A 12,925-nucleotide genomic window follows, 5' to 3' on the forward strand; every position below is an offset into this window, starting at 1 on the left:
ACGCCCACCAGGGGCGATGCTCTGCCCCTCCGGGGCGTCGTTCTGCCGCAACCAGAGCCACTCTAGCGCCTGGGGCAGAGGCCAAGGAGCCATCCCCAGCGCCCGGGCCATCTTTGCTCCAATGGAGCCTTGGCTGCGGGAGGGGAAGAGAGAGACAGAGAGGAAGGAGGGGGGGGTGGAGAAGCAAATGGGCGCTTCTCCTATGTGCCCTGGCCGGAAATCGAACCCGGGTCCCCCGCACGCCAGGCTGACGCTCTACCGCTGAGCCAACCGGCCAGGGCAGTGTCCTGTGCATTTTTGAAAGGTCAAGGGCAGAAAGCACTTCGTGGAAATCATACTTGAAGTTATCCCAAGTAGCTTTTAAAAACAATTTGGTGGAATTCAGTGATGCAAATAGCCAGGCGGTTTTTAGTCCCCGGGCAAAGCTGGGGAAGGATGTACAGGGAGCCGTGGTGGAGATGGCTAAGGGAGCTTCTTACTAGCTTTGCTCTATATGTGGTTAAGTTTTGTTTTTTTTTTTCAGTTCTGTTTTGTAATGAGGGGAAGTCACATGACCAAATTTATGAAAATAATTTTAATGTATGTCCTTCTCCACTTGAAACTTCCACATAGTTCAGGTGTCCACTCTGAGGACACATATGGTAGAGGAGCAATTATTTTCAACTAAATGAATCTCTTTCTAGTATTCCTTTGTGTTTGTCTTCGGGCTTGGGAATGCCTTGCAGGGTTCAGAGACTTCATTATGTACCTGTGACACTGACCACACTGTTTATTTTCCAAATAAACGTACTTTGAGGGAACAGAAAGAGGGAAACATGTGTGGTGACTGCCACCAATGAGGGGTCCAGCGGGAGGTCTGGACGGCTGCCAGGTCACCAAATCCCTAAGAGGGTAGGGGGGTGTGGTCAGTGCTCATGAAAGAAGTAGATGGGCCAGAAGTAAAGGCAAGGAAACTACACTTTAACTTGCAAAGCTTTGTATTCTTTTTTATTCTTTCTTAGCATGATGAATCAATGAACTGGGCTTCACAGATATACAGATACAACAGCTTGGCAGAGGGGAAGGGGGAGGGATCTAAATTCAGTGTAACAGTTGCCTGCAGTTGAGTTGCTGACAAAAAAAAACAAGTCTTTCTCCCTGACTTTCTCCCTGAGAAGCATGTGTAATATGTCAAGAGGAAAAAAAAAATAGCATACTTCTTACATAAGCGTTTATTGATAGCACCATATTAATTTTAATCACTTAATTAAAAATGCTCCTCTATCTTCTTTATTGCAAATCAATAAACTATATGTGTGCTTGACTTCCACCTCTCTCATACTTAGCAAGGAATTTTTTCTCTGACCACCCAGTTTACAGCGATGAGATGTCCCCTTTCACATCTGACTGTCCCACAGATGAGCATTGGCTTTATATTTTTTTATAGTTTTATCTATCTGTCTGTCTGTCTATCTGCCTGCCTATCTGTCTGTCTGACCGCCCATCCATCTATCACCAATTACCACAACCTTGCTAGCTGAAGGGGCCAGAAGTCTGACGTACGATAGCTCTAGGGGGAATGTTTCCTTCCCACTGGCCGTTTCTGGTGACTCCAGGAAATCATTCCCTAGTGGCTGTAGGACTTCAGTCTCTGTCTTCATGTGACTGCGCTGCTGTCCTAGGACACCATGGACCAGAAGGCTTATAAACAACAGAATTTTATCATTTTGGAGGCTGGGAAGTCCAAGATCAAAGAGTCCTAAGATTTAGAGTCTGTGAGGACCCTCTACCTCGGTTCTTAGAAAGGCATCTTTTTACTGCATCTTTACTGCATCTTCACATGGCAGAAGTGGCAGGGGAGCTCTCGGGGGTCTTCTTCGTAAAGGCACTAATCCCATTCGTCATGGCTTCACCCTTATGACGCAAACACCTCCCAAAGGCTCCACCTTTAAATACCATCACCTTGGGGACTAGGTTTCAACATATTAATTTGGGTGGGACACAAACATTCAATCTCTATAGCACTGTGCTGTCTGCACATGGCTTTTTCCATGGTGTCTATGTCTTGTTCTCTTCTGTCTATTATAAGGGCACTTGTCATTGGACTTAGGGCCTACTGCATAATTCAAGACGATCTCATCAGAGATCTTTAACGTGATCAATTCTGCAGTTACCTTTTTTCAAAATCAGGTTTCAGTCACAGGTTCCTGGTGTTAGGACATAGATATATCTTTTGAAAAGTCACCATGCAGTTTTACTTTATCTATCTATCTATCATCTATCTATCTATCTACCTACCTATCTACCTACCTATCAATATCTATCTGTGTCCTTTTTGTTTTTTGTTTTCTGGAATGCTGAGTATACAGTAGCTACTAATAAATGCTTATTGATTTGAAAGTGGGACCTTATTTTAAAGTGACCCAAATTAATGGCTGGGCTAATTGCCTCACCTTGTTTCAAAGATGTTCTGCCATTAGCTTTAAGGGACAACATGGACATAAAGAAAGACACTCCAGCCTTGCAAAGTAATTATGTGTTTCAGACTAGAGATCAAACATCTAACAGTCACACCTAAAGAAAGCATAGCCGGTAAATTGAATCGTTATTATAATCTGTAAGATTGCTGCTTTTCTAAGTGTTAATCCTTGGGCTGCAATTAACTTCCTAGGTGGTCTTGAGGATTACTGGCTCCAAGCAAGGCCTAAATGTTTCAGTTGAATCAACTTCGTTTGTCCTTTATTAGTTTAGGGGCCTTACAAGAGAAAGGGGGACAATGATTACAGCTTTAAAAATAGTGGGACAAAATCGTTACGTTCATTTGCTAGCTCTAATTTGATTCATCAAAATTAAGTTATAAAACAAAGACAGATCTATATGGTCTTCTCTGTAAGTTCTGGAAGCAGCATGGCAGAGAAGAAGGAGTACGTGGGAGCGGCCAGGAGCCCCTGGTCAGGAGCCCTGGGTTCTAGCTCTGGAGACCTTGGCCTGGTTCTGCTGCCATTTGTGTGTGGCCTTGAGCAAGTCCCTTAGTTTTCTAGGCTTCAGTTTCCCAGTTTTTCTGGAAGGGTTAAACCATGCCTAAATGGCTCAACTATGCCTAAATTGCTCCTTGACGCGACCCTCATAGCCTGGGGTTAGCGCCCCACTTCGCATCAGCATTGAGAAACTCTGGCGTTTCTGTTTCTCTCCATGCACCTGCTGCAGCGGAAAGCTACAAGGAAACCCAGATGGTGCAGATTAAAGAGGAACCCATGGAGGTTGACATCCAGGACTCACATGTCTCGATATCACCCAGCCGGAATGTTGGCTATAGCACTTTAATCGGGCGAGAGAAAACCGAACCCCTACAGAAGATGCCAGAGGGCAGGGTGCCCCCGGAGAGAAACCTCTTCAGTCAGGACATCTCTGTGAAGATGGCTTCCGAGCTGCTGTTTCAACTGTCGGGTATGTCTGCATGCAGGAAAATGTCAATCATTGGGAATAATTGGAAGGAAAGCCACTCAAAGTAAAGAAACCTCACGTGATAGGATTTTTTTGTAGACAGAAATCAATTTTGTTATTTGAACATGCCTACTGCAACTCAAACTCAGTTAATAAAATGTTGCCAAGTTGAACTCCTGCCAAACTTTCTTTAATAAATAGTTAAGAACCATTTGAAATTAGAACTCTATTCAATTCTGGGCAAATGATCCCTGTTGACTAGGCTACACATCTCACCTCCAATTTTCTTTAGGCAGCTGATCTAATTAACAACCTTTTTTACTTTTTCTGATGTGCAAAAAAAAAACCCAAAAAAATAAAACAACTTAGTTTACTCCAACAGTGACTGATTTACCATGCATTCCAAATTAGGGTGGTATGAATTAATATGATTTTACTATATCTCGCCAAAAAAAGAAAAAAGAAAAAAAAATCAAGGAAAGGGAAAAGCAAAGGATAAAGAGGGAGGATTCTGCCTGGTTCTCGTCCAGCAGAGCGGTGTCTGTACACCTGCTGTGTCTACTTCAAATACTTGGAATTCAAAAGTGCAGTAAGAACCAGTGGAGCTAAGTGTCTCCGTAGAATCGTCGAGGGTTCTCGTATTGAATTTTTCCCTTTGTTATATTCTTTGAACATACTTTCTGCATACTTTGGGTCTTACCAGATTGTCTTGACCTGGTTGAGACTGGTGGTACATACACGAACAAGACTGAGATTTACATAGAGATCCACCTCCCTTGTCCACAGTCAATACATGGTCCACATATTGAAGTTCAGGCATCAGTCAAGTTTGTTACTAATGTTGGGTAAACTTTTTTCTTATGGATAACAAATTGAAAGCACCCATTAGATGCCTCCTTATTTAAGGAGTCACTTGTTTTCCCCATTAAGAAAAATACTTGGAAAGACAAAAGAAGCTAGAATCTGTGTGCTATTGTGACAGTCTACCTTCTCGTGGGCCCAGTGACACACCCTGTACCTGTGAACATACAGTTAGAGCTGAAAATGGAGCCCTCAAGTTTATCAAACAAGGATGTGTTTGTGCAGAGCTCTTCCACAGTGGAGACAGTTAATTCTGTCACCTTAATAGGACACATAGAACTTTGCAAGCTCCAAAAAGCTCCAAAACTTGCAAAGTGCTTTTTTTTTTCAGGCTGAAAACATATCTAAGGACAGTATAACTTTGAAAATGATTTAGTAGTTAAAATTCTTGAAAGTGAGGCCAGTGGGGTTCTTTTCAGAGTCCCCGTCTCTGAGAGTACATTATCACAGTCTGCTATCAGCAAAACACTTTGTGTCTGAGAGTTCTCGCTCTGGCGCTGTCACAACTGCCTGGGTGACCTCAGGCAAGTCACTTAGCCCCGATTTCCTGCTTTCTAAAAGAATACTGCCTGGGAATCTAAATTCGCCCTCATTGTCACTGGTGAGTGGACAGAAAGGAATTGTCCACACAAACTGGCATGCAGCAGCCTCAGACTCTTGTTACGAGTAGGGGACAGATGTTGTAAACTGTTGAAATTTTTCCAAAAATCCGTAAGATTAGAAGTTGGGTGGTTTTTGTTTTTGGGGGGGAGTTTTTTTTGTGTGTGTGTTTTTTTTTTTTTTTTTGCTTGCCCTGCCGTTGAAACCCGAAACCCTTGTAGAGTTGGCCAGGTTTTCTCTGGATACTTAAAAGAAGCCATTGAGAGTTGTGACAGTCAGGGCAGAATCCTCACGTTTGAATTGCGTTGGGGAGGCCAGAGTTCAACTTTTGTGTTCTTGAAAGCTAATTAAATAATTTCTGACAGCTGGTAGATACAGACCTCCAGACAGAGTAAGGGAAGGTTTACCTCCTCTTGTCTAATGATATTTTTTTTTTGTCCTTTGTGACATTTATCAGAATAGGCGCTAGATGACGGCAGCACCCAGAGGTGTTAGGGCTGTTTTTATATCCCGTTTTCACAAAGGGGCCTGACAATACAGAATGCTTAAAGGTTGTCATCAAAGTCAGAAGCGGAACAGTTGCAACAACAGCAGTTTTCATGCTGAATCAGAGGAAAGCAGAAATTTGCAGCTAGGGAAAGATCTAGTGGAAACGACTATCTTTTGCAGCGTGCATGCATGTTTGTATGTACTTTAACTTACTCGGGCCTGATTAAAACCACACAACACGCTTGAAATTTGTTGGTAACTGTTTTCCTTTGGTGGGTGTTATTGTGGCTGCTGTGTCCATGCTCCTGATGATGCTCTTTACCAATAAGACAGGGAAGGTTTGGAGGGTTATAAAAGAAAGCAAAAAGGAAACAACAGGACATAAAGAGAAATGTTGGGGCCGTTTCTGCAGAACCCTTAAAGAAACACAGCTGAGTTGTGAATGACCTGAGGCGTGTTTTGTTCTTTCTCCTTAACAGAAAAAGTGAGCAAAGAGCACAATCACACAAAAGAAAACACCATCCGGACGACCACCAGGTAGGCACTTTATAGGGGGTTCTCTTAGCACGCCCCTTGGGCGGGCATCTGGCCACCGCACCTGATGAACGTGGTTTCCAAAACTGTTTTCTCGCACTGGGTTCAAAGGAGTCACACGCTCGACCACCACTTTGTATGAGAACTTTGGTTGGCAGAAATATAACCAAGACGGGGGATCATTAGTATTTATTAAACATTTATCATATTTCCCCATGTATAAGACGCACCTTTTCCTGAAAAATTTGGGGTCTAAAAACTGGGTGCGTCTCATACAGTGGTTGTAGATTTTTTTAACTTGCATTTCCCACTTTTTTTGCGCTTTTTTTTGCGCTCATTGTTGAAGACAGTGATTCGTCGTCAGACACAGATGAGGACAAGCTAATGGATGGGAGTTTTGACAGTGATGAGGAACTGTATGAATTTTATGATGAATAAAACTTGAGTTCAGTAACTTTGTGTAATACATTTCTTTTTCAAATATCGAGCCCCAAAATTAAGGTGCTTCTTATCCTTGGGGAAATGCAGTCAGTGATGTCACTTTGCTGGGGAGTTTCCATGTGCTCTTGCGTTTTACTCCTGACAGTAATTTTGTGAAATAGATATTCTTATACTCTTCGAAGACGTTTCTGGACCTGTGAGTGTAGTGGGTGGAACAGTTGTGACCAGCGCTGGGTCTGCGTCTATGGCAGGGTGTTTAACCGCCCCACTCAGGCAGAGACCAGGGTGCCAGCCCCGGCTGTGGGCTGATAATGCGTCACGGAGGAAACGCCAGCGTTTTATTGCATGGCATTCATGGGAGGGCAGACACATAAAAAGCAGAAGGAAGACAGTGCTTGAAAAAATTGCATGAGAGCCAATGCCTCTAACAACTGTGGGTAAGGAGACTTCCCCTTGGCTAGAGGCAGTTGGAGGAGGTCGGCCGGGTAGGCTGCCCATCCCTCTGCCGGTGAAAGGAAGGGACTAGCCATGCTGCTGGTCAGCTGACACTGCACTGCTGGAGGCAAGCGCCGGCCAGCGCAGACCCTGCCGCTGTGGAAAAGCTGTTCTGGGAGAGGCTACCTCCCCTTCCAGGGCTTTAAGTCAGGGGACTTTGCTTTCCTGGGCAAACATAGGTGCTCCCCGATGGGAACATTGTGTTTTTAATTCTTGCTACAAAAGACAAACAACGTTTTTCTCTTTGATATGGTTGGAATTGACCTCAGAGTATCATCAGGCATGTGGACAGCGCTTGGTCAAACCTTACCTGAATTGTGGTTTCTTTTATTCTACAAATTGGAATTGAAGAATATCACATATCAGGCAGTAATTAAAACAGAGCCCGCTTGCCTCTCAGATAGTTGAGACAGTGTTAGGGAAAGGGACCTCCCTCCAATAGAACAGAAGAGTGGTGTCAGCCTTATCTCCTTGGATAAGTACGCAGGCGATAGGTGCGATCAGGTCTGTGCATTGCTTTGGGAGTCAGGCAGATGGAAAGAATTTCATGTTACATGGGATGCTCAGATAGGCGGTACGGGCGACTGTGGATTCCAGCCTACCTTCTACCTGTACTCCGAAGGCTGTTTGGTGTTATGTGCTTGTGTCTGTGGGTTAAATACATGAAGTTGGCCACATTGGTAGACCTTGGAAGGTGGCAGGCTAAAAATAATAAATGCTCATTTTAAATGGCTTCCATAGGCTTCTCGACATGTCACAGGCTAGGTTCCCTAGCAGCAGAGCCCGAGGTGGGGGTTCCTGTGGAGGGCCTTTTTTGAGGAGTATTCTCAGAGGAACTTGTGGGGAAGCGATGGGGTCGGAGAAGGGAGGCGTAGTTACTAAGCGAGTAGGCGGTTTTACCCGTATTCAAGCTTCAGCTCTCCTGCAGAGAGTCCTGGGACAGGAACTGCACAGCTCAAAGAATCCTGCCTCAAGGCGAGGGCATGGCTCTTTGCACCCCTGTAGTACTCACTAACTTCAGCATGGGTGTGCAGCCTCCCAGGTGAGGGCGGTTCTCAGCCTCCCTGAGCAGCCAGAACTCCCAGCATCTCGGGTGGGCGTGCTGCGGGCTCCAGGCAGGACCCAGTGTCTCCTGGAAGGGTCTCTGCTGGCTCTTTAAGATCACATGATAATACTGATAAAACAGAAAGGGGTGCGGCAAGACCACGTCATTGTATGCTTTTCCGGTGTTCTCTAGAAAAAAGTAAGAGGGGATTTGAACTAGTCCCAAACAACTGAAATGCGCCTCATAGCCCAAATTGCTTTGGCTGGAGCTCGGGCAGGATTACAGGATCAAAGAGAAACATTTTTTGTTAGCCATTTGGCAAAAATGAAACAGTCCTTAAATTCTCCTCTTGCTGGGAGCAAGAAGAAATCGGACGTTTTGCCCAAAGTGAAGGAAGAGGCACTTCCTATGAGTCCCATACAACATGAGCTAGTGTTTGGCAATCAGCAGCACAGAGCTCTTGGTTTATTGTTGTTCTTCTACAACATCCTCCGTGTGTTTGTAGTTTTCCTTGGAGTAGGCAACTTGCTCAATTAGCCTCTCCTCAGATAGATCTCTGTTTTACCTTCTCACCTCATTACTTTAGGTGAAAGAGAATCAGGCTGCTTCGTGCCAAGAAATCCTCTTTAACCTGAGTTCACTGATAGCAGGGATGAGGAAAGAATGCCAACTCTCTCCCTTCTTCTCTGAGTCCCGGTTTCTTTTCTATACACAAGGTCAGCTTCTGGGTTTTTCTTACAGGTATGATTAGGGACACTTTTCAAAAAGATTTATATCATCTCTAAATTTCCATATCTCCAGATTTATAAGTACTTAGTGAGATGTTTGGTAAGTTCGTCAGATTTCTCATGTTTGATTTCCTAGAAGCAGCCGACTGTCCAGAACAATGGCTCATGATTGGAATCAAATTCGGAATCATCCATGTTTGCGCGTTGTTAGGTACATGTAACCAAGAGCCTAATTTAACTGTGACGGTTCACGGGGACAGGCAGCCCAGAGACACAGGCCTCAGGGAAGTGATTCAGATCAAGGTCTTCCAAATGCCAGTGAGCTCCTCCATTTGGCGAGATCCCCTGCTCGCGGGGTCTGACATCCAGGGGCAGGAGGGGAGAGACATGATGGTGCCCTGCTCGAGAGGAACTGACGCTCTGCCCTTTGTACGCCCACCACTTTCCCCACCGTTGTTTATCATCATTGATCTGGACTCTCACTCCAACCACAAGGACCGGGGAAGAGTGTAGCACCCCAGGATGAAACACTCTGTAGCCTGGCGTTTCAGTCTGTGCTTTCCAGTGTGGCACGGGGGTGCCGATTCCCCTGCTCAGGCACCGAGAGATCAGGAAGCCAGTGGGCGTGGGTACGGCGAACTTGCCACCCACCATGGCCTGGTGATTGTACCTCCCCCTCCTCGTCAAACCCTGCCTGGTCACGGCTGTTCATGGGCACTTACGGCTGTTTGTTAATATCTCTGTTATAATGTAGGGAGATCTGGAGAGAGAAAATTATGTTAGACAGCATTCCTTGTTAGCAGTGTTTTAAAAAGAGGCTTAGGTGAAGCTAAAGGTTGAAACTAATCACTAGCAGGTTTCTGGATCACTGGTTCTCTGACTCATTTTTTTTTTCTAACTCTTACAATGGAAAATTTCAGAAATAGAGAACTTGCCCATCATTCAGTTTGAACAGTTATCAATTCGTGACCCATATTATTTCCTTCATCCTCTCCTTTTATTCCTTTTCCCTCCCCTTGGATTATTTTGAAGTAAATCCTAGACGTGTTAGTAATTGGTATGAGAATGCTTTTCTTTTTTTATTATTCTAAAAATTTAGGCTCAGCTGCTTAAATTGGGATCATCCTCCCAAAAGTAAAGGAGAAGAACCATCGCCAAAGTGCGCGGTGTAGCCAGGCAGAAATCTTCTCCTGAGCAGCTGCAGTGATTGGCTCGTGTGGTCCCGCTCCCCAGCGCCTGGACCCCGCCCCTCCCATCTTCTGTGCCTGCTTGGGTACCTTCATTGAATCAGTCCTTTAGTTGAGACTTCACCGTAAAGGCTAAAACAGCCATTCCTTTGCCAGTTTCACCTTTCAGAGTCCAGAAAATCCAATCCAAGTGTAAAGGAGCCTGTGTGTCTCCTTTGAGATAGTGGACAGTATGTTCTTAATGCCATTCTACCTGACAAATGAGATGAGGAGACTGTGCAGCCCGGCCCATGAGAACAAAAGGACTAAACACCTCAGAGACTAATAAAAAGCCTGATTTTTCTATTTCCTTCTTCTCCCGCACACGCCTAGGTCCTACAGGGAACAGGGAACCAGCTACTATGAATGTTTGTAGATGAAAACATATGAGGATCTGGTTGAGGCATATCTCAACCAGATCCCAGAGTTTAATGGAACAAAAAGAAGATCTCCATCTTCTGCCATGGACCATCACCCAGCCAGATGCTGGATAAGATCAAAATAGGAAAATGGAACCCTAGAGTAAGAATCAGATAGCTCCTGGCAGGTGAATTGGACATGCTCAATGTTGTGTAACACCATGATCTTCAAACAATGGCTGCCAAGAACCCTCTCTTGGTTATTTGTTCTCCTCTCCCCATTAATAATTCAGTGTCCATGGGGATATAAAATTGCAGGCCTATAAGAAAAACTTCTCACACCTGGCTTGCTTTATTCCAAAAGCAAGGAAGTGTTTACCTGAATTGTTCTTTTCTCCATCATGAGACAAAAAGCAGAAGTGATGAAAGTCAGAGAAAGGTAGATTTGTATCATGCTGTGCCGACCAACATTTAATTTGCCCAATTCTCAAAATTTGAAAGGAGGGCTGTTTTTCTATGATTTATATAGATAATGACACTTAGTGTTTACTGAAAGACATATGTACTTGGAAGTGTTCAAAATAGACTTTTTCCCATGTGACGGTTTGGATGCATGCCCTTAAATATTTATGATTCAGTAACAGAAATTGCACAAATTTGTAAAAGGATAATGTGCTGCCTCAATTTGTGCAATCTTCCCTGTTCATCTTTTGAAAGGCATAAGAGAACAATGCTCCCATTATCTTAAAAAGTAAAAGATGACATACAAAGAAGTCTGGATTAGACAGAGGCAAGTAAGAAAAGAGGGAGGAAAGCAAATGAAATCAGTGGTTTGTGAGTCCCTCTCCATATATTCTCTTACCCCTCTAAATTATATGACTTTAAGTTCAAATGGGCTGAGAATTCTATTTCTAAAACATGGAAATGATTGCTTATTTCATGGCGTCCCTTTCGTTAAGACATGCGGTGTTTTTTAAGGAAGTCGCAGCTGTTGGGGGCCATTGCAAATTTTTAAAAAGCTCCCTTCCCCAAGACACTGCCATCTACTAGAATACTAGTCACAATAAATATGTAAAGCTTTGGTGTCTGTGATGTTAAGTGTGCCCCCACCCCCGAACATGGAACCTGAGTGCAGAGCACAGCCTACCTCGCCATCCATAGGTGCCCTGACAGGCACAAGCAACTTGACGGTCTTTTCATTGACAATCCATCCTTTTCCATTTTTTTTGGAGTTTTCATTTTTTAAAGAAATTAAAACTGATCTTGGAAAACAATGGATCATTTAAAAAAAATATGGGCCCTCACCAATTGGCTCAGCAGTAGAGCGTCAGCCCTGTCTGTGGAAGTCCCAGGTTCAATTCCCGGCCAGGGCACACAGGAGAAGCGCCCATCTGCTTCTCCACCCCTCCCCCTCTCCTTTCTCTCTGTCTCTCTCTTCCCCTCCCGCAGCCGAGGCTCCATTGGAGCAAAGTTGGCCCGGGCACTGAGGATGGCTCCATGGCCTCTGCCTCAGGCGCTAGAATGGCTCTGGCCCAACAGAGCGACACCCCAGATGGGCAGAGCATCACCCCCTGGTGGGCATGCCGGGTGGATCCTGGTCAGGCGCATGTAGGAGTCTGACTGCCTCCCTGCTTCTCACTTTGGAAAAATACAAAAAAATAAAATAAAAAATAAATAAAATTTTTTTTAAAAGGGGGAATAGGGTGAGACTACTTGGTGCATTGCTGCCATTTGAGGGTTCTTTTTCCTTATTCCACCAAACCTTTCTCGGCACTTTTATCTGTCTCTAGCCTCCCTTGTCTATAGGTACCCCCTCTGCCATTTCGTGCTCCCATTTGTGACACCTGTGTTGAACCGCTGTGTTGAAACAGCAGCTGCCAGAACTGTTTAGTGTTGTGTGACTGCGAAGAGGCACATTGATATCCCTTCAAGGTCGGCAGCGAGCTGTGCTTTTGCTTGTCTCAGTTTCCATGGGCTCTCTTGCCTTCATTTCTCCAGGCTTGCAGCAGCGTCCCATCCTGACTGTGTCACTCAGAACAGCCAGGATCAGAGCGTGAACCTCTGGGTCTCTGTAAGTGGACACCCAGAACCTAGATTTTCTCCTGGTCACCTTTGACAGGTGATGCAGAGGGGACAGGACTGAAAGGTCTGTGTGGCTTAGCTGCCAGCTTCACTCCGGTTCTTCTTCTCTGGACTTTGTCCCATGGTAGCCGCTAGGAAGATATCAAATATGCAAGGGCTGACCTGAGTGGGGAGTGGGTGGGGGGAGCCCTCCTGGATGATGGCCCAAACCTGGGGGCACCCGCGTTTCACCTACGTCCCCTCCAGCTCCCACAGGACCAAGTCGTGCGTCCTTGCAGAGGAGACTGAGTTGTCTGTTCTCCGCTCCCCTCAGCCAAGAGCCCACTGTCCTTGTTTCTACAGAAAGTCAGATTCCTGTGGGAGATCCAGGTCCCTGCACTGGCTGACATTTTGTGGACCCAGACGTGCGGGTTCACTTCCGTGGCCTGCGGTTGGCTCGGGCCTCCGGGCCGGCCCCCGGCCGCAGGGCCCTCCACAAGGCCCGGCATTGTGCTCCCTGTCCTGAGAAGGTTCCTGGCTGCACAGTGGATGAATGCTTCAGCCGCAGCAACAGGAATTGTTCCTTGAAAACTTGGTGTGAGGTTGTATGGGTTGGCCTGCCTCTAAGACAACCCTCAATAGAAGCCATTTGTACTTTTCAGA

At 45.3% G+C, this 12,925-nt stretch overlaps 1 protein-coding gene across 5 annotated transcripts in view; it reads left to right on the plus strand.

Moving 5' to 3' along the window:
* Positions 1 to 12,925, plus strand: part of ZNF827 (zinc finger protein 827) — a 164,056-nt gene that overhangs the window by 84,914 nt on the left and 66,217 nt on the right. For all 5 annotated transcript variants that reach the window (XM_066232476.1, XM_066232486.1, XM_066232504.1 and 2 more), the window contains exons 6-7: positions 3,187 to 3,426; positions 5,853 to 5,910. In XM_066232476.1, coding sequence (XP_066088573.1) covers positions 3,187 to 3,426; positions 5,853 to 5,910 — 298 coding nt within the window. The remainder of the gene's footprint in view (positions 1 to 3,186; positions 3,427 to 5,852; positions 5,911 to 12,925) is intronic.

The sequence above is a fragment of the Saccopteryx bilineata genome, chromosome 1 (assembly GCF_036850765.1).
Source record: "Saccopteryx bilineata isolate mSacBil1 chromosome 1, mSacBil1_pri_phased_curated, whole genome shotgun sequence".
NCBI classification, from domain to species: domain Eukaryota; kingdom Metazoa; phylum Chordata; class Mammalia; order Chiroptera; family Emballonuridae; genus Saccopteryx; species Saccopteryx bilineata.